At 37.3% G+C, this 22130-nt stretch overlaps 2 protein-coding genes across 10 annotated transcripts in view; one reads left to right on the top strand and one right to left on the bottom strand.

Moving 5' to 3' along the window:
* LOC141378275 (uncharacterized) overlaps positions 1–13256 on the bottom strand; it is a 100610-nt gene extending 87354 nt beyond the window's left edge. The window contains exons 1-9 of one of the 8 annotated variants that reach the window (XM_073926409.1): positions 13170–13256; positions 11052–11215; positions 10747–10954; positions 7017–7092; positions 2995–3165; positions 2301–2833; positions 1996–2140; positions 1659–1892; positions 1457–1574 (exon numbers count right to left, since the gene is read on the bottom strand). In XM_073926409.1, coding sequence (XP_073782510.1) covers positions 1457–1574 — 118 coding nt within the window. In that variant the 5' untranslated portion in view covers positions 1659–1892; positions 1996–2140; positions 2301–2833; ... (3 more) ...; positions 11052–11215; positions 13170–13256. Of the gene's footprint in view, positions 1–1456; positions 1575–1594; positions 1893–1995; positions 2141–2300; positions 4005–7016; positions 7093–10746; positions 10955–11051; positions 11216–13169 lie in introns of those variants that run through there. The other 7 variants (XM_073926412.1, XM_073926407.1, XM_073926411.1 and 4 more) reach the window with 7 other exon arrangements.
* A 672-nt stretch (positions 13257–13928) lies between these two features.
* LOC141378273 (serine/threonine-protein kinase pim-2-like) lies at positions 13929–19794 on the top strand. Of its 2 annotated transcripts, XR_012392376.1 has the most exons (8): positions 13929–14160; positions 14477–14565; positions 14663–14704; positions 15628–15753; positions 15900–15931; positions 16489–16744; positions 16859–16978; positions 17261–19794. XR_012392376.1 is itself a non-coding variant. In XM_073926405.1 (7 exons), exons 1-7 carry the CDS (start codon positions 14073–14075, stop codon positions 17362–17364), a joined length of 825 nt encoding a protein of 274 aa, XP_073782506.1. In that variant the 5' UTR covers positions 13929–14072; the 3' UTR covers positions 17365–19794. The 2 variants fall into 2 exon arrangements, 1 of the variants encoding a protein (XP_073782506.1); XM_073926405.1 differs by lacking the exon at positions 15900–15931.
* The last annotated feature ends 2336 nt before the right edge of the window (positions 19795–22130 follow it).

Raw genomic sequence — 22130 nt, 5'->3', positions numbered from 1 at the left:
GCCAAAGTGGATGCCATTGATGAGGTACCAATGCCTCAAAGGAGCGAAAGGGAACAACTCCAGCAAGGGAAAGCTGACTGGAAACAGAGGAGCCTGAATATTCCAAAGCTCTAAACTACTAAGTGCCACGTGTGGAAGCAAGAGTTTATCAGAACAAAGAAAAGAGTGATTCTGATAATGTGCCTGAATACCACATACAGAAGTGCCACAAGTCAAGGGATGATGAATGCACAACTGCAGATTTCAGAACTCAGACTCTCAACCACACATCTCCATTAACAACTTTTCAAAGTCTAATGAAGATGCTGATAGCTTGGAATAAGAGAAACAAGGATGAGCAAAGATCAAGATCAACATTTGATGCTTTTTACGTTTGCATATTGATTTTGTTTGCATATTGCTTTCATGGTACCTATATATAATATCACTTCAGTATATTCTACATGAGTGTGAAAACTAGCAGCTAGCACTGAACCAACTGAATACTTATGCTTAAAACATTGTTGTCTTTGATGTGTTAAGAGAAAAACAGAGTACAGTCTTTTACTTCCTTCAAATCAAAAGTAAAAGGGAAGATGTTTGGCTGGACTTCTGTCAAAGTACAGTGGCATAATCTAGTCAATTGATAACAGCTATGTGGCTAATATCAGTCACTAGATAGAGGTAATTAAGAGAACTGGATTATGAAATTGCACTTTGGGGTTAAAAGACAATAATATTAAGACTAAAGTCTTAAGAGGAGGGATTGAAGAAGATTTTATTCTCTCTGTATGAAGTATTTTCTAAGTGTAAAGCAGTTAATTTTCTCTTCTCAAAATGTATGTAGTGTTTGCAGCAAACATGCCGGCCTGTGTTAAAGATACAGTGATATGTCTGTGTAAGATGAGTATGCCTGCACAGGAGCAACACTAGGAGAAGGCTGAGTGACTGATTGTGTAGAATAACTGAATATGTAAAGCACTGATTATTTATGTTAAATACTTCTATGAAGCTATATGTGTCAGAAGTTAGAATGAGTAACATATTATCAAGTTATTATCCTATCATGACAATGTATGTAAACACTTAGTTCCTTTGCATAAGTTGCATCTATACTTTACTGACATATACCTGTAACATCTCTGTTGACATGAGCTAGTGGGCTGAGAGCCAAGAAAAGCAGGACCCCTTAGACTAAAAACCTATTCAAAAATGGTCAAGAGTTAAAAAGAGACTTAGGGGTGTGTCAAATAATCCTGTATAAAAATTGTAACAAACACACTGAAACTTTAGAAGGTGTCCAGGAGAGACTTCAGAAAGCTCTGGGGTCTGCTCTGCTCTTTCTCGGCTTTATTATGGAGAATAAAGTCTATTTTCTGATATTCAAAACCTCTGGTCTGATAATTTGTAATTAATGAGAAGTCAATATTTACCACAACACATATTGATCTACAATTCAAGTGAAGTAGAATATTACCAATATGAAGTAACACCTGTTCTAAGGTCCTTTTCATTAGCTCCTCCTTCAGTCTGGTCCACACTTCATTTGTCACTTTTGACTTGAATCTGGGATGCAAGGGTGTGCCCTCCTCCATCTGATATTCAAGACAAAAACACTGAGTCAATCACTGAATAATTCTAATGAAAACAAGAGCAAATTCAGCAGGATTACACTGCACCCCTGGTATCTTTTTGAGAGGTCATTCCAGATAGGGTCCTTGATGGTCTTTGTGAAGGAGGAGTCCTCTTTATTCACTGTGAAGTGGTGCTGGAGCTTATTTAAGATAGGCAGAATCTGACCCAAGTTTTGGCTCCTTTCAGCAGAGACGCAGAGGGTTGACGTGTAAAGTATCTTTGTAATTTTGACAAACTCTTCTGCTTTTCTAAAATCCTCATCAGAAATTCTCTGCAGTCTGTAAAATATGATCAGATTCATTAGCTGGACTATAGATTCATGAGCAAAATCGTTTACACTGAAAATTGAATAAGCATTTAAAATGAGAACAGAGTTTTTACCTGTCCTTGTCCATTAATTTCTTAAGACGATGGTCCATGGAGGTGGCCTGGAAGGCAGAGAACTGCTCTAGGAATCGCTCCACCATGAGGAATAAGCTATTCCACCTTGTTTTCACATCAAGGATGACAGCATGTTCTGGAAGACCTAAAATGGGAAAGAGAAATTTATGTTTGTGTTTGTGTGGTTATCAAAGTGGCTGTTTATTTGCAGAAATGTTTTACTGCATGATTTAGCAAAGGATTTTTATTAACTATTTGGCCAAAGAGTTTTGCACTAAGGTTCATCTATTCTGATTTCTACCTACCGAGAAGATGCTGCTTCTCTTTAAGGATAGGTTTAGCCAGGGTGGATCTTTTCAGCCACACCACCATTGCTCTGATCCTTCCTGCCCACTGTGAGACTGAGGTAATTGTGGAAAGCTTCTGAGCAGCAATATTGAGAGTGTGAGCAAAGCAGCCAATTTTTTTAATACTCATCTCTTTTTACTGCTACATCCATGTTTGCTGCATTGTCACAGCAACTACTCTATCCTTTATATTAAATTCATCAAGAATATCTCTTATCTCTTCTGCTAAAATGTCCCCTGTCTGGGATGTGTATACTGCCCTTGTATGTAGGACCCTCTCTTTCATGGAACCCTCTCTGACAAAGTGAAGTGACACTGTCAGGTAGTGGTCCTGTGCAATGCTGATCCAGCCATCAGCAGTCACAGCCACATCTCTCACATCTTGCAACTCTTTCTTGATATTTTCTTTTTCAACTGCAGGTATGAGGGTATTTGAGAGCATGTCTCGGCTGGGGGACTGATTTCTGGGGTTTAAAGTGCTTATCATCTCCCTATATTTGACATCATCAAACACAAAAAAGTAACATTAGCATTATTTTATCATTGTTGCTTACTATAAAAAGATTTAAAAATTATCTAGGTTAAGAGACTACCTACAAACATGGCCAACAGCCTAAATGGTAATAATATTACAACATCATTTACAGCTTACTGTTCTTAGCTCCACCATGAAGCCTCCACAGGAGAAAAAGGCAGCAAACTTTTAACAATAAAATTTGTAACGGCCCTGTGGCATTCATCTTTCCTTTCCTTGTTCATTTTTCTGCCAGTGCAATGGATTATCACTTGATGGTATCCTAATTCCAGGGTCAGCAGGAGCAGACTATAACATTAATGTGAAGAAAACTTGAAAGCTAAACTGTTAATGCAGCCAAGGATAAGGACATTTAAATAAGACAAGTTTAATGTGAGGTAAACTTTATCATTTACCGTTAACCTTAAAGCATTTTAGTATCAATTTAGCTAGGTATTTAAAGCCATCGGATCAGTACATAACGCTGCACAGCATACATTAGGTCCAAAAAAAGAATGAATACATTTTCCCCGCACAAACTTAGGCCCCGTTCACACTGTCAGGTCTTGATGCCCAATTCAGATTTTTTTGTCTGTCCGTTTACACGTTCTTTTAATTGTGACCCATATCGAATTCATGCGTTTACACTTGCCATACAACCTATGATGCATGCATAAAGGCGGGTCCTAGCATCTGTGCCACACTAGCCACGATGGAATAAATTTTCTTTTTAGCTCTACGAAATATGTGGTGTAGTATAAGCAGCAAATGGTTCAGTCCAGATTTACCCCCACGCAGTTTATGTAATGGTACGGCCCTGATGTGTGTGTGTGTGTAAGATGTAGCCTGTGTGCGCACTGGTGTTAAAGGGAATAAAGTTGTTCTATGTGTAGCCCGCAGTGCGTGCATTGATAACGTTAATAGCGTAAAAATTACAACATGAATTTGCCCAACTTTAAAATGATTTTGAGGCGAAGGAGGTGGGGAAGGGCCTGCATCGCAGCTAGCGCTTATTGTTTATATGCTGTATGATGTCCTACACCACTGAGAGGAATTTGTGGTACGAGAGAGATCTCAGGTCTAGTGGGAGCAAATAATGGCGACTGACCACCGTCCTCCATGTTTCCTCTGTTGTTGTTGTTTTTTCCCACGTCGGAATATCCACACACGCTCTCTCTTCCACACCATTAAACCGCGGAGAAGCACCACATTGTCACAAGTTTAAGCAAAAAAAATCGGAATTGGGTCACATTTAACTGGTAGTGTAATCTGGGCCTTAGCTTTAACGGTACACAAGCAAGAAGTGCTAAAAACTGATTTTGTATGTCTGTTTGCCTTTCGGAGCCCCAACCATCGCGCAGTTATACTCATCAGTCATGGAAGACTACAGTTGTGGTGGGCACGTTGTTGGAGGCCCTGAGTCAGGAAAATACTAAGAGGATGAAGATAATGACTGCGTCGGAGCAACTTTCTGCTCGTAAATTAATTCTGTGTACTGTCATGGGGACTCTGCAGATATCATAATGTCAAATTTAAGACCTTTTACGACCTTTTTAGGACCATTAAGTATTACATTTAAGACCTATATCGCAATATCAAAAACACGCGAGAGAAAATGTAAAAGCATTAAATTAGGGGTAAAACAAAGTTATTTAAATTGAACAGTGGTAAAGTCAGATTAAATGCACCGTTGAACTACAGAAAAAACAAACATCTTATGCAGATTTATACTTTCACCTGGCACCGCATCGCACAACTCACAAAACAGATTAAGGCTTTTATACTTGACACGTTCACCATTGAGATATTTTTTTTTAATGACAGGCGGCGCTCCAAAAAAACAGAAAGTAAAATCAGACGAATAAAAAGATAATCATTATCATTGAAGATGTTTTTGGGGGCCTCTTTTTTTGTTGTTTTAACAAACTTATCCCTCAGGTTTTTCCAAAGTTTTACAAAAACTTTCCTACTTTCCGATGGCTGTTGCAATTTCTAGCCAATAATTATTGGTCATTCTGGCAAGCAGAAATGTAACCGTGATAGAAAATAGGTAATAATAGGTATAAATTAGGTATTTTAGGTATTATAGCTTACTGTACTATTCACTCTTTAAATAAATGCTACTATCAATCCCATTTTATCACTAAAATAAAGTGAACTAGTGTCTGCTGTAAAGTGTTTTGTAAAGTACTTCAATTACTCTGTTGTGGTAATTCTATAGTTGCTATTGTAACACAACTACAGTATGCTGAAGCTTCTTTGGAGAGCAAAAGCACGAAAGGAGTCTGACTGAGCGAGAGCAGATCATTCGCACGTGAGCAGCCAGTGTTTTGAGAGCTCGCAAGCAGTTTTGTCCATGAACAAAAGGAAACCGGCGCGCGAGCAGAGATTCGCTCTCTCGTATTACAGCACTTCTTACTTATAAAACTGTACTTGCGACATTTGTCAGTGAAATCATGTTGCGTGCACTCAAAGCGAACTTCCGCAAACACAGCGATGATGTCACATTTGCCGCGCGCACTGGGTTTAATATCAGAAAGCTGATTGGCTATTGAAAGTTGACCTTTTTGTAGTTGTAATGCAAATTACAATTGGACTAGTGAAATAAAGAACTACAACACCCCAAAGACCTAGCAATAAAAACAAAAATAAAGACCTGTGCAAAAATATTTAAGACCTAGAACAGCAAATTTAAGACTTTTTAAAGCCATAAATTTCGATTTTTTTATTTTAAGACTTTAACACTTTTTAAGACCCCGCGGGGAACCTGTGTCAGGTGTTTTATCATATTTGACGTGTTGCCAGTCTTGGTCGCGATAACTTTACAGATATTGCATCGTGCGCTGTTGCCGTCAATCTTTGCATAATGTAGCCATACTTTTGATTACTTAAACATCCTTTGCATTAAATGTATGCTATGCTTTAAAGTGTAGTAGTGTACGCATTACAGCCTCACATTTGACAAGCTCTGAGTGAGTGCGCGTAACCGTCGTAAACTACTGATTTTCAAGACAGCCTTGCTGCAGTCAATCACCAGCATTTGACCCGGTCACGTTAAGGATGGCTCAGATTTTCTAGCTCACTGACGTTGACAAGATTATACCCTTGAGTATCGAAATTTGGTACCGAACGCAAAAGAATTTTTCGATACTCGATAGTAGCAAGACGATTCGGTCGATACCCAGCCCTAATTGCAAGGTATTCACACACAAAGTAGGCCTACCTGAAACTTTGAATTAGAAAAAGCTTAATAATACATTGGACAGATCATCAACACACTGATTTATCCTCTTTGTGCTGCTCAGTTTTTGAAAGTGTCCGATTGAGTTTCTTCTTCTGACGGGAATACTTTAAGTGCTGCCAATAGTTAGTAAAGCCTGGCTTATTGTGGTCAAAGTAGTTGATTATATTAATAAAAGTGAAACTGACAGGAGCAGTATGGATTGTCATTCACTGAACTTGTCATTAACTAAACATGATGTAGCCTAATATAGGCTATTCTGAAACTGTGAATATTTTGCTGTCATTTTAATTATATTAAGACTTTATTCAACAGACCAGTTTGTGTTTTGGCGCTGAAGCATTTAAGTGGACCTTGTTTTAAACTTTCTCCATCTCACTCAAAAAAGGAAACATAAGCTGGACCACAACATATATCAATGTCATAATGAATGCTCAAATAATGTAGCCTATAGTTTATAGCAAGCATCATGTTTAGTTAGATTGTGTGTTTGTCATATACAGTCAGCCTATAGGTCTGTTATTTTTACAAAAGAAGATTTATCATTTGAGTTTATCACCAGAGCTATAGAAACTGTATTATGCTTAGAAAAAAAAACAGCACAGTATCAGATCTGTATTAATCAATGCTCAGAATTTTTTGTATCGAGATCGGATCGGTTCCAAAAAAAATGGTATCGGTGCATCCCTAGAAAAAAATAAAGGAACACAAACTGCCATGATGTTTCAAGGGGTTAAAAGAGAACATGGTTGTATTTTTGAGTGCAATATGTACACTTTAGGTTTTGGTTTTAAGATACTAATGTGGAGCTTTACATACAAACACAAACTTTGAAAAGCCCCAGCTTTAGCACAATTACTGAGAGTGTATTAGCATTTCATCATCATCATCATCAAAAAAAGAAGAAAAAAGAACATACCTGAAGACTTGCGTAACAAACATCCACCACAGATGTTGGCCAGTTTTAGAAACAATTTCACAAGTATATCTGAAAGCTTGAACAGTTCAATTATATTAATACTAGGGATGCTCAATATCATCGATTAACCGTTAACCAAAAGGGTGCGTTTGTAACCGATTAATGCTATCAGTTAAACCATGAAACATATTATTTGATATATTTTTAGTTTGGCTGCATAAGGGGCCGATTGAATGCGCCTTTGCGTTAAGAGGGGCATCTTTTGCTCGCGGCTCATCCCAGAGCAGCAGTTTGTGTTGTCAAGACAACTACAGAGAACTTTTAAAGAGCATTGTTTCCGCTACATTCATTCTTCCATGGCGGGGACCAAAATGCATCCCGCCACGGCTACATTATCCATTCAAAACATTCAGTTATTGTTGTTGTTTTTAATAGCGGATTATAATCGCATCAAAATGTATTAAAAGGTAAGTGGATTATAACGCAAACTTTTCTGTAACCGTATAGTCTGTTTAACCCTTTGGCGTTACGTGCTGACTGACTGACAGGTGCGCGATGCGTGAGGCCAGAAAACACGACGAAGCTTTCAGTTAAGATGAACACAGTTTCTATAGTTATACTTTATTTAAAGATAAAGGAATATGGCTCTGCATATAATCACTCTATCTTGCTAGAGTTTATAGCCGTTTCGCTTTACTTCAGGACGCATTATTGCCGCTCTGAAGGTCTAATCGCTGTTTTAAGTTATCCAGAGCTGGATGAATATACAAATCTTGAATATCAATTTATTATATATTATTAAATATTACAATTGTAACAACACAGACACAATCGATACCCAGCTGATTCAGTCGTTTCATGAGAAGAAGCGCGGTCCTCTCTTCTTTTTTCCTTGTCAACATAAAGGCAGTGAGGTGCGCCTCGTTTTCGGCCCCTTGTTTAACTGCAAGGCATACTTAACTTGCGGGACGACAACGTATAACCCGTGCCTACAGACTAGGGATGTAACGGTATTGTAAATACCGTCATACCGCAATATTATTTTTTTTCGATATTACCGAAGTCGCATGACTCGGTAAAACTATAGGTCTTCTGAGAAAATTTGCTCAGGCGAATGAAGCGAACGGGAGATAGCGAAAACTACAATTGCCATCAGCCCATGCTTGACCATCATCCCTTGCGGTCTGTTGTCGCTACAGATCCAGTAATGCGGAAATGGAGTGTGCTGCTAGAAGCGGGGATGAAAAGAGCTGGAAAACTCTAAGGCCCTGTTTACACTAATGCGTTTTAGTTTGAAAACGCATACGTTTTGCTACGGTTACGCCAACCGTCCACACTACGCCGGAGTTCTCGAGCGCCGAAAACTGCTGCTCCGTCTCAGTGTGGATGATGGAAAACGGAGACATCTGAAAACGGAAGCGGGGCTGCAGACATTCGCCTCTCTGATTGGGGCTTTTCCTGAATATTAAGTAGCCTAACACGCACAGTTCAGTCCTGCATTATCTCCGTGTAAGTTCAGACTTCGCAAGTTTGATCAAGGCTGCAGTCTCTTCTTCTCAGTTTGATATGGAAAAGCAGATTATACCGAGGACACGGGTAAATCTTCAAAGGGAACAGTGTACTTTATAACTTCATTCACATAACCCTGGCTTGTTTCACTTTCTCAACAATAAAATGTAAACATGATTTAAGGAACTGCCTATTTTCATTTTAATATTAGCAACTTAGACAGCAGACATGTTGAGGCGTCGTGCTGCATAAGATGAGCGTCATCTTCACTGTGTGGATATTGATAACAAAACGGAGCCGATAACAACTGCCTCCTTTCAATTTCAGTGAAAATACGAAACACACCCTCTCTTTTGCTGAGTATCAGTTTTAAGAATCGATAATGGCCATTTTAAAAGTATAACATACAATAAGTTTATACATTATAGGAAATAAAGGCAAGCGATCAGTCAATATACAGAATGTACGTGGTTACATTAATCATTAACTTATCTTTGCGCTCAGCCAAAACACGTTACCTGAGAACAAGTAATAGATTCCAATGACCAAAGTCAGGGAATATGTCGTTAGATAAAGACAACAAGATAAATGAAATATCCCGTTTAATAAATATAGTGAGATTAGATCCAGCGGGAGATGCTTGATGAGAAGTCCGACTAGCAGAGCTCTCATCTGTGTAGATGGGCTGAGTGTGATTAAATGTTGAATGTGATGAGTTTTCAACACTACTAAATTGAAACTTTATTTTTTTACATGGTTTAATAATTTTTTGTTATTAAAATTGAAGTTCCTGTTTCAAAGCTTACAGATAGATGGCTAATTTGTATGTCATTGACACTTTTGGCACTTTTTTGGAGTATTTTCATAAGTTTTGTTTTTTCCTGTAAATGATTCAATAAATACCGTACCGTGACATTCATACCGAGGTATTACCGTACCGTGAAATTCTGATACCGTTACATCCCTACTACAGACACATTTGCCAAAGAAGCAAAATGGAAGAAGAATATTGCTGTTTAACAGACGTGTTGATGCCAAACTAGCGCTGATGTTGACCTGGATCTGCATCATAAACACAACAAATAGGCTTTACCTTTTATTTTACAGCTTATAAAGCATGTATGCACAATAATGTAACATCATATTTAAACAACAAAACTGTTTACAAAAAGTCAACCTATGCGCGCGTGTTGTTGTCTTTTCATCACGCAGCGCACGCACTTGAACCGTGAGAGAGAGAGAGAGGAAACCATATCAGGACATATTCTTTAAAATAATGATTTCTATTAAAATGTAAAAAGGTTTTGTGATTATAATAATGACAGCGGGGCATTAAATAAATGCATATTTTCCGTGGAGCTGGCGATTTGAGAAAGTCTGCGATTTTATTTGACAGAAGAAAAAAAAAACATGATTGGCGAAAAAAAAACAGCCTATGCCGGTTATTAAAAAGAATCAGTCAGTATTTTCGTTTTGTAATATAAATTAATTATTGAAGTGAAAATAATTTAGGGCAGTCCTATTTATTTTATTTAGTTCTTCTCTTATTCTGTTCTTCTGTGCTAAACACTGCAAGTGCGTAAAGATGCTCTGTTGTTTTGTTCTATTATTAATATGCTAGCACAGTGGTTCTCAAACATTTTTCATCAAGTACCACCTCGGAAAAAAATTGTCTTTGCAAGTACCACCATAATGAGCAGTTTTGAAATACAGTAGCGTATTAGGTCTAGTAAAGCAGCTTAAGCTCTGTACAGTTTAAAAAAGAAATAACTCCTGGTTTGTTAGCGCCTGGAAATGTTGCCTAGACCTCGTAAATATAGGCTTTATGTCATCATATTCGTATATAAATCATTTTTGATAATTTCTTTAAATATATGTAGCATGTACATATTACATATTTGATTCATCCGCGTACCACTAGAAGGAAGCCTGCGTACCACTAGTGGTACACGTACCACAGTTTGAGAACCACTGTGCTAGCATATAAAAATAAATTATTATTTTAAAATGCATTATTTAATGTGTCAGACACAAAATAGACACGTCAATTTGTTTAATATAAAATTAATTGTAATCTGACCAGTTACCGTTAATAACCGATTAATGAGCGACGGTTGTCGGTTAGCAAAATTAACCGAAATGAGCATCCCTAATTAATACATTATAATTTTGGAACAAATACAGAAATACAAAATAACAGGGCATGGAACTTTAATCATACCTCTGAATGGGGGAAATTTTCTTGCACATTTAACTGCTGTCTTCCAAGTCCAGCCATAGTGAGATGTACTTCTGCCTCTCCTTTTGGTGTTTTTTCATGCTGTTTGTCCAGCAGGTAAAAATACATTAATAAGCTTTTACATTGCCCCTTATATGGTGCAAAACAGCTTTTCCCTCTACGCTCCTCTCAGAAAAACCCAGGAAATGACCTACAAATATTTTCTCATTAGTGTAGGAACAATTTGTATTAGAGAAAAAAACACATTAGATTCTTCTACACACACAGTCATCCACTGAATCTCACACCTCATTTCTTGCTGAACTGACTGGCTCTGGAAACTTGATGTTGTCCTCTCTCTCTGTGTTGAACTAATCTCTCTTAGTTGGTTTGTGTTCTCTGGTGATCTTAGGGTGTTGGTGAGCCTCGACACCAGGCTTTGAGCAGCAGATATTATTTCTCCAAATGGAACCTGATAAACATTAACATAAAATTAAGCTGTAAGTCATGCAGAATTATGATTGACAATGGTTAAAGTGGGTAGACAGACAGACAGACAGACAGACAGACAGACAGACAGACAGACAGACAGACAGACAGACAGACAGACAGACAGATAGATAGATAGATAGATAGATAGATAGATAGATAGATAGATAGATAGATAGATAGATAGACAGACAGACAGACAGAACGATGGATGGATGGATGGATGGATGGACAGATTTTATTTAGGTTTTAATGCCATATCAGCAGCATTGGCTAAATTCATGGCAAAAAACATGTACTAAATATACAATTTATAATCATATCATATCAGTTAGCATGATGACGCTCATTGCAGTTAGCAAACATACATTTTAAAATAACAACAAAAAACATACAAGTAGCAAGCAACAACACTGAAAACAGTCATATACAATCTTTTAGTTAGATTAAAGATAAATATTGTAAAACACCTTTTCAAACAGCTCACTTCAAATATTTCCAGAATAAAAACATTCTCCAATATCATTTAAAAACACAATGTGTATTTTTACATGATATTAGAGAACGTTTTTATTCGGGAAATATTTTAAACATATTAAAATGTTTTATCGGTAAAATATTTTTACACAAGTCACCAATAGGTATTTCTTCCGCTTTTCATAAATATGCGAGTGTAAGCCATGAGTGTCTGATGCTACATCTTGTATGAACAACCTGGTCATGTCTATTTTCAAAATGGTAATTATTCCTTTCATTAATTAATGGATTCACTTCATACCATGTGTTTTTCCTACATTCATCCCATTCCATCTGCCATTTCTCATTAACATACAGATTTAAAACAGGTTTAACATCAGACACAGGAAGTTTACGTTCTGTAATCTCCAACTTCTATCTTCCTTTATCATGCTTTATCTGCACGCTCATTTCCAACTCATCCCATATGACCAGCCTGGTATCCAGCAGAAAATAATATCAAAGTCTTTAGTCTTTAAAAGGTCCACTTTTTCTATTATGCTAAAAATCTTAGTATGATCAGTTTTCATAGATTCAAGTGCTTGTAAGCAGGACATAATCTGAGCTAATTAAAAACAGACAGACAGATAGATATTGGGCATTTTTCTAATACTAAGAAACGAGTCTTATGTTGAGCAGGTAGATTTGAGGGAATAGTCACTATATGAGACAAAATATACTTTTTTGGCTATTTGCTCAAATTATTTAAGTTAGGTTACTCTACTTTAGATAAGAAATCTCTTTATAAAGACTTTGTAAACTGCTATAAATATATAAAAACGTCATTTCTTAGTAATGTGGATTGCTAACTTAAAGATAATATAAAAACGTATATCTGAACATATAATCTTCTCTCATAAATCAATGAGGAGCTTATTTATTCAGCTTTCAGATGAAATACGAGTGTTTAAATGACTGCCCCTCATGATTTACGCCCATGGGTCCGGGTCACTTATTTAACCAATTGCTAATCTGCACAGACTTTATTACATTATTCAATATATTTTCCCACTCATTCGGTGATAATAAGATAAATTAACGTAGATCTCAAGTTTTTTAAACAATTGATGGATTTGATTCAGTGTCATAAAAATAAGCAAAAACCCTCAAATATTTAACTTGCCTTTTGCTGATATCTTCTTTATAATAGATCAATAGTCTATCTGGCTTTCAAAAACACTTAATCAACAGATGCCATGTTATAGTTAAACACCGTTAAGTGATTCACTGAGAAGTTCTGCGCTCGCTGCCTGTCAAGTTCACTTACGTTATGCTAACTTAGCTTGCTATCCTCGGCCTGATCTTAATTTTGATTCTGTAAAATGTCTAAGAAACACAGCGAAAATGGACCTCATTGAGTCTCAACCTTTATTACAGCTCATGGAGGACAGTTCTCAAAGAGGGATTAACAAAAGTCTTACCTGAGACGGTGTGTGGGAGCTGCCCAGACATTTTGTTCGGGGGGCTTCCTTCAGTCAGGATTCAGGATCTCATCACGCAAGCGCACTGTTGTGATCGATGACTCTGGCTCGTTTATTAATGCCTGTGACCGCGGTGATGTATTTTGACAGTGGACTGTCGCTGTTTGATTCGTACTCTTCGTGTCCGTGGTGAAACTATTTCGTGTCTGTAAAGTAACGTCACAAGTTATGTTCCGTTTTCCTTTGCGGTTTCATAATTGCAGATGCGTGAATTTTATAATTATAACAGAAATTTTATTCCATAGGTTAGCAACTTCACGTACTGCCGCCAAGACATCCTCGTTTCCATGACAACTAACATTAGACTCCGGAGCTCTCGATTTCTTAGCAGCAGACTTCTGGACAAGAGTCAAAGCATCGTGATTCCGTATTACATTGTAAATTCAGTGCAGAGCTAAAGGCCGATGCAGAGTCCTCAAATTAATCAGCCGTGTTGGACCCGTCAAACATCAATCATGCCAGGCCTTGCGTGATTAACTTTATTCTTCCCTCTTTTCCCCATGCAGAGATGGCAAAAGAGTTGTATAAGGTCCACGCGTATTTTATAATGTTATCACGAGCCCTAAACAGTAGGTTAATATGCCACTTCACCTTTTACACCCTGAAGAATAAACGCGAACACCTGTACCTACAGGACCCCCATCCCATCTTTGGTCTGGCCCTACGCTACGTCATAAATCGAACGCGCTCTGCACCGCGAGTGTCAGAATCCACCAGACGCCTGACAGAACAGACGTGTATTGAGGAACTTTTCATTTGATACTCAGACAAGGCGAAAACTCAGATAATTAACTGCAGTAAACTCATTTATACACCCTAGAGAGCGTTATTTACTGCTAATAAATGGAAAAAAGTATGTTACATGTTCCCGGTCCTTCCGGACAAAGAAGACCGCCATGTAGACAGAGGATAGGGCCTTCTCCTGGTTCTGGTACATTTGAATGTATTTTTAATGTTTGATTGATGTTGTTTAACCCTTGTGTTGCTGTTTCATACACACTGGGGTCATTTGGCCTCAACTTTCTCTCAGTTTCAGCAAATGGAGTGATTTTTTTAGTGACAAACTATTTTGACATATTTTGGGAAAAGGCTTTTGAATTAAAAAAAGTTTCAAAAAACTTAATTCGGGGCAAATTGGCTTTGTTTATGTTGTTGGCTGTTACGGGTTAAATTGCTTTATTTTTATACTGTCTGTTCAGGCATAACTAGAAGCTGTCTCAAATGAACATGCTGTTTTTATCTTTCAGTGGAAGCAAAATATGACCTGAAAGAAAATATTGGAGCTGGCTGCTACGGCAATGTCTATCGTGGTATCAGAAAAATGGACGGCAAACAGGTAAGTCTATTCACCCTAGTCCAGTTTAGAGGACATCAACTTTAGAGAAATCATGTTTGATTGCTCACTCATGTTTAATTCTACTTTTCATCCACAGTTTATCATCAAGTCGACTACTTCAGAAGTTGACAGCAATGTGGTAAGTCTGAAAACATCATGCGTGATTCATATTTGAAGCATCACAAAATACATTTAATAGATGAGTCTGTCTGCGGCTGTGGTTATACAAATATCTACTGATCATTTTGTGATTCACTGCTGTTTTCTGTTTATTTATGGTTATGATGGGAATTAATATGTGCTCTGCCGAGTTTTGATGCTAAAAATTTAACTCTGCAGTTTAACAGTGACTTTATATACATATAACAGAAAAAGTAGTCACATGCCAATATTCAATAATTCAGTATATCATAATAATGAACATGCACAATAATGAATAATTATTATTTACACTTTAAGAGTGTCTTTTAAGATTATTTTATTCTGCAACATGTTGAACCCTTATTAAGCCATTTATTTTCAAACATGATGCTTTTCTCATGTTAATCTGGGCTACGACTTTGGGAATTCAGAGACTGTTTGTCTTTGGTTCGTTAACTCTGTGCAGTAAAGTCCTCTCGTTAACATCAGTTAATTTATCTAAAGTAGTTTAGTTTATACTTTATTATAGTGTTACCTATTATTGTACTTTATAATCTTTTTTTACATGTATTTAATAAGCAATACACTAGGTATTGTTGTAATCATACCTGATAAAGTAATCTGTTTCACAGCTCAGCTTAATATCTTGATAATATCAAAGCTTCCGCAATTCATCACATTAAAATCTAATACCGTCAGAAGCCGAATTACCAGATTTTTACATCACAATTGACAAAACCAGTGCAGATAATAAACATCAAGCTCCCATAATGCATTTCAAAAGCATAAATAAATACACAGAAAAAAAACATGAATCACAAAATACGGAAAGCTGCTGATTTACAGATTTTCTTTTACAGTTATATTGAAAAACAGGATTACATGTTGTTGATATGCAGCTAATGTGCACTTTATCTTCAGCCTGGATATCCGTTACCCATACCAATCGAAGTGGCCATGATGACAATTGTGAGAGATCCCCCCAGCCCGCTGCTCATCAAGCTCCAGGAATGGTTTTTAGTTAAAGTGGAGAAATTGCCAAGAGGAGTAAGTGTATTTATACAGCACATTTCATGCACAATGCGCTGCAGGAGGGTTTGTCTCGTTTCTTATTGTCGTTTTAATTTTGTAAATTCAAATTCCTAAATCAAGAAGCATTTCTGGACATGTAAATAACTTTGTCTTGTTTTCAGAAAAGCTTGTGGGTTAATGATATGCCGGTGCGGTAAGCAAAATAAACTCATTTCTACTTTAAAATCTATCCTGAATGTAACTGGAAGCCAGTGTAAAGACTAGGCATGGGCCAATAACTGTTTTTAAGGTATGGAAAAGTCGAGGTTTTAAAACTGCCAAATTTTCTGTAATACCGTTGTGTGAGATATATTATTTACAGTTTTTTTAGGACAACGGTATCTCCAGCTGAATAAATATCCAAAAATGCTGTTTTAAATAGTAAAGAAATCAGTGTTTTTGAAACAAATGAGGGCCGCAGAAGTCAATTAATCTTTTGAATTATTTAGCCTGACATGTTTACTGCCAAAAAAATATTATAAATCTATTACAAAATAAAATATATTGTTTTCAGAGGGGAACAAGTTTGTCTTTTACCCAGACATTCAAAAAGACTACATATTAGAGCAGTAATCACAATACCGTGAAACCGTGATATTTTGATCCAAGGTTATCATACCGCCACAATCTAATACCGGCCCATGCCTAGTAAAGACTGACCTGAGGACTGCTGTCGTGTGCTTTATTTTAACTCATTGCATCTGCTTACAGAAAGTGTGTAAGACAATAATGTTGGTGATGGAGTATCTCGGCCCGTGCAGAACACTAGAGGATTTCCTGCAGAAGCACCAACACCTGGAGGAGAGAGTCGCGCGTACGCTTATCCTGCAGATTGTCAAAGCAGCGCAGGAGTGCTTGAGGCGGAAAATTTGTCATCATGATATTCATGATTGTAATATCCTCGTCATCGACCGGCCTCTGCAAATCAAGCTAATTGATTTTGGCTGTGGGATGCACATCTGTCATGGTAAGTCAGATTATTTCAGGAGGAAGCCGAAAAACATTCATTAGTCTCTGAGACTCAGTTGAATGGGGCTTTAGCTGAACTGCTTGCTCAACACTAAACCTCTCTTTCTGACAGATCCAAAGAAATACCCACCAGACACAAGGATATCTCCAAAGAAGGCGGTTAAAAACACAGTGAAGCAGCTGTTTGGCATCATGCGGGAAATAGAAAAACAATGTTCCAGCATACCTGAAGGTAAGAAGATGACTGGGACTGACACTGTTCATCCCTCCTGTTGACTTATGGGTCAGAATTGACCCTGGCCACATTTTACCAGCAGAAAAACCCAAAACAATGTTTTTCTTTATCTTGAGGTTTGGTGACGGTTTCTAAAATGAGGCCAACATTAGGAAAATATATATTATATTTTCATGAAGACTGAACATTAGGGCACAACAGGAGTCATTCAGGTCAATATTGAGCTGTGTGTGTGTGTGTGTCCACCATTAACTAACTTTCTCTTTTAAAATGTTACAGAATTCATGGCATTTATGAATACCTGCATTACCCTTGGGGATGATGATCAGAGACTGCAAACAGTGCAGCAGATTCTGGATCAGCCATGGCTAAAAAAACAATAAAAATAAAGACTGTTCTAGATATGTGTAGTTTATGCTTTCCACCCTGAAAGAGGACCTGTTTTAGAGGAGATTTTGGAGCACGAGGGGTTCAGCATGACGCAGAGGCTTTCAGCAGCAGGAAATGGTTTCATTCTTCCATGTTTGATGTTTGTCATTTGTTGTTTTCCGCTTCTGCTTCCCAAATTCCTGCGAGGGTTGCAGTCAGAGCTGCATGTAAATGAGGGCCAGTTGAAGCCGCCATTAGAGTGACGTCAGCTTTCCTCCTCACCTGATTGGTTGGAGGGAGGAGGTGTCAATCTAGAGCTAATAGACCAATGGGGAGGCTTCAGCCGGCCCTCATTTGCATGCAGCTCTGACTGCGACACTTGCTGGAGGAAGTGCAGAATGTGGGAAGCAGAAGTTATGAAGAGCTTTGAGAATGGTGGTCTTAATACGCTGGATTTCCGTACATTAAATAATACTGTCAAAATTAAATGGGACAAAAAATATTCTCTAAAATCCAACATCAATCTGGAACTTTATTCCAAATTACATATTTTCTTAATTTGGATGGCTTAATTGTTATTACTCTGTAACTATAATGCTAATAAAATACCAGCTAAATTATCTCAATTTCATAAACAAAATTTCTTAATCGATTCAATACTCCCATCCCCCCTAAAGAATTTGCTGTCGTATTTGATGCCATACCATCTGGAGTTATTAGGTTAGTCCAAGGCATTCTCTATCCTTCTACTTCCCCCCTTGAGACGCTTCTACTACAAAGGTAGGAAAATATAGTTTCTCTGCAACTTCTTCAAACAAATCAGTACATTTACATTTAGCAGACTTACACATGAGGACGAAAAAAGAAATTTACACAACTATAAGAGCAACAATGAATAAGTGCTTTAGGCAAGTTTCAGGTGTGTAAAGTGTACGAAGCAAAACATTAGTAAATTATTTATTTATTTTTTTGTAATACAGTTAGCGGTGGAGCCAGAGAGGCAATTGCAGATTAGGAAGAGAAGTGCAGACTAAATAGTTGAGTTTTTAGTGGTTTCTTGAAGACAGCGAGTGACTCTGCTGTTCTGATGCAGTTAGGGAGTTCATTCCACCAACTGGGCAGATTGAGCGCGAGAGTTCGGGAAAGTGATTTCTTCCCTCTTTGGGATGGAACCACGAGGCGACGTTTATTCACAGAACGCAAGTTTCTGGAGGGCACATAGATCTGCAGAAGTGAGAGCAGATAAGAAGGAGCGAAGCTAGAATTCGCTTTGTAAGCAAACATCAGAGCTTTGAATTTGATGCGAGCAGCAACTGGCAGCCAGTGCAAACGGATGAGCAGCGAAGTGACATGTGCTCTTTTAGGTTCATTAAAGACCACTCGTGCTGCTGCGTTCTGAAGCAGCTGAAGAGGCTTGATAGAGTTAGCTGGAAGCCCGGCTAGTAGAGAGTTGCAGTAGTCCAGTCTGGAGAGAACAAGAGCTTGAACAAGGAGTTGAGCTGCATGTTCAGATAGGAAGGGTCGGACCTTTCTGATGTTGTAGAGTGCGAATCTGCAAGATCGAGCAGTTCTAGAGATGTGGTCAGAGAAGTTTAGTTGGTCATCAATCGTTACTCCAAGGCTTTTCACTGTTTTGGAAACAGTAATGGTTGCCCCATCCATCTGCATTGAAAAGTTCTGATGTTATTTCCTAATGGAACTGTATCAGTTCCAAATGTGACTTTTTTTTATTTTATTGGAATTCTTTTGTTTCAGATATTGATTGAAGAAATCAAATATGGCTCATCCCAAATAGCTACTTAATTACAAATAAGATAATAGAAGTTTCATTTAGAACTATTCACCATACACACTCGGTCAATACTCTCTTAGTAAGATATAAAAAAGATATTGATATTAATTGTTCATTTTGTAAGCAACACAAAAAAATAAGTGCCTAGTTCACTTATTTTGGCAATGCAGTTTTTCTAATTTGCTTTGAAATGATTTTTCTTTTTCTTATTAAGAATGTTGATAAAGATTTTTCCTTACTCTTTTACAAAAAAATGCTTTAAAAACAACTGAAATGTGTCAATTGTATAATCTTTTTCTTTAATATATGATGTATATACCCCTACTGTTAATTTTTTTTGTTGTTTTCTTTTTTAAAAAGGTTTTCTTTTTGTCTTTCCATTTTCTTTATAATGTACTGTGATTGTATATTTTTACTTGTCTCATAATTTAAAAAAATGTGGAAGCGGAAAACAGCATCATGTCAGAAAACAATGGAAGTATGAATTCCTGATGATCTGATTTGGTCACTGACCACATGTGTGCTGCTCTTCTATCATTTCTGTGAAACTGAGACTGTACGCAGAGTGGCCTGCGAACCCCATGGAGTGTGTTGAAGCTGTTTTCTGCTGATCAAACTGTAAACTATTGTCTTCAATAAACTGTATCTCTGACTCCTGCTCTTTGTTCATCACACCGGCTCCTTGCATTAACACAAGTCAAATCCTTCAGCGTAGTGATACGGCACTGTAATGCACTCAAAACATGCCTGAACTACTTTATCTGTTTGTTGATCTGACAATAAGTGTGAACACAACACAAAATAACACAGAGAAGATCTGTTTTACAGACTGCAGACTCAATTTAGCCTTTATAGAACAATATTGATGCGTCATGTAATGTTTAAAGCACATTGCCCTGCCATTTGTGTGACTATAATGTGAAATATAAGAGTGTGTTCACTGATATGAGTAATCCTACTATAATATCTACTGAACTAGCACCAGGGCTCTTTCAGTGTCTGACCAGCAAATGTTGAGCTTTAGCCAAAGAACAATGGTTAGAATGGAAATGTCTTCATTTCACAACAGTTTTTAACAACACTCAGAAAAGTTTTGTGGAAAACTAATGGAAACACACTTATGCTTCAGTTTGTGCTAGTGTTACATCTACACAGCACAGTACACTCAAATATAAGCTAATAAGTAAAGTGAGCCAGCTAGTGTTCACTGAGTTAAAGAGACCCCTGGTGAAAATAAGTACATTGCAAGTATACTAACCAAAAGTTAACTTAATTTAAATATATTAAAAGTATTATTACCATACTTTTATATATGAAGAGTTCAGATGCAAAAACCTCTAAGCGCCATCTGAAATGTTCTTCTAAAACGACCATTTTTGTCAGCCTCCTATGTTTATGTTCAGTTATTTCCCTTTAAAGGCAATGTAAAAAATTATTCGTCACTATAAAAGTCAACTTACTGAGCCTACACACAGGAGTCGGAGAAAAATTTATTTATTTAGCATTTGATGTTAATATATTTAAGTATTATTTTACCTATGCATTGAACAATGAACTTATGTAAGAATGTGTCAAAGCACACTTTTAAAGCACAGTGTTAAATAAACAGTGTAAGTTTTCATTCATGCAATTCAGTTCATTACTGCCTTTAAAAAGTAATAAATGCATTAAAAGCCCATTTAAAGCATTTGTTACTGTATAAGAGATGTTGTTGATGCTGACTAAATATCTATATTTAACATAAATATATATATATATGTATATATATATATATATATATATATATATATATATATATATATATATATATATATATATATATATATATACTCAATTCGTCTTTATTTCTCTAGCGGTTTTACAATTTAAATTGTGTCAAAGCAGCTTCACATAGAAGATTATAGTGTTTGAAACAGTGTCAGTTCAATTTTCAGAGTTTAAGTTCAGTTCAGTGTGGTCTAATAATTATTACTGAGAGTCCAAACACTGAAGAGCAAATCCATCGATGCGCAGCTCTACAGATCCTGAACCATGCAAGCCAGTGGCGACAGCGGCAGGGAAAACCCTTCACCAATTGGGGAAAGGTCAGAATAAAAAAAACCTTAAGAGAAACGTGGCTCAGTTGGGCACAACCCTTTCTCCACTGGCCAAACGTCTTGTGCAGAGCTGCAGTCAAGGCTCTGGAGAAGCTGGACCTCAGCGAAGGCTCGTCTGTCCCTGGAGCGTCGCAGAAATCAGTCTCATGCTCTCCACTCCTCCATGATCACCACAGCAGCTGCTCAGGAAACGGCCTGGTCCAGGATTAAGGAAACCTTGGGATCATCTTGTCGCTGGTCTTGGATCGAATCAGTGGCGCTTCATAGTCTAAGGGTCTCGGGATGAGTATACCCAGGTGGAAATAGAGAATAAAGAGAATAATTAGCGTAGCTGCTGTTCATAGTGTTTATAAACGAGATGCAGAAACCTGTGTGGAAACCTACTAAGTGATGCCCTGAGTGTATGCTTTGCTAAACAGAAAGGTATTTAATCTAGTTTTGAACTGAGAGATTGTGTCTGAGCCTCAGACATTATCAGGAAGGCTATTCCAGAGTTTAGGAGCCATAAAGGAGAAGGCTCGACCTCCTTTACTCGACTTTGCTATTCTAGGTACTACCAGAAGCCCTGACTTTTGAGATCTTAAAGAGCGAGTTGGATTGTAGCGAGACAGAAGGTTGTTTAGATAAAAAGGAGCTAGATTATTTAGAGCTTTATAGGTGAGAAGTAATAGTTTAAATTCAATATGAAACTTAACAGGCAGCCAGGGTAAGGAGGATAACTTTGGGGTGATAGGGGATCATATTTTCTAGACCTGGTAAGAACTTTAGCTGCTGCATTTTGTACTAGCTGAAGTTTATTAATAGAGGATGCTGGGCAGCCAGCAAACAGAGCATTACAGTAATCCAGCCTAAAATTATATATATATATATATATATATATATATATATATAT

The sequence above is a fragment of the Danio rerio genome, chromosome 16, assembly GCF_049306965.1.
Source record: "Danio rerio strain Tuebingen ecotype United States chromosome 16, GRCz12tu, whole genome shotgun sequence".
Classification (NCBI taxonomy): Eukaryota; Metazoa; Chordata; class Actinopteri; order Cypriniformes; family Danionidae; genus Danio; species Danio rerio.
This window is presented reverse-complemented; position numbering and strand designations above follow the sequence as displayed.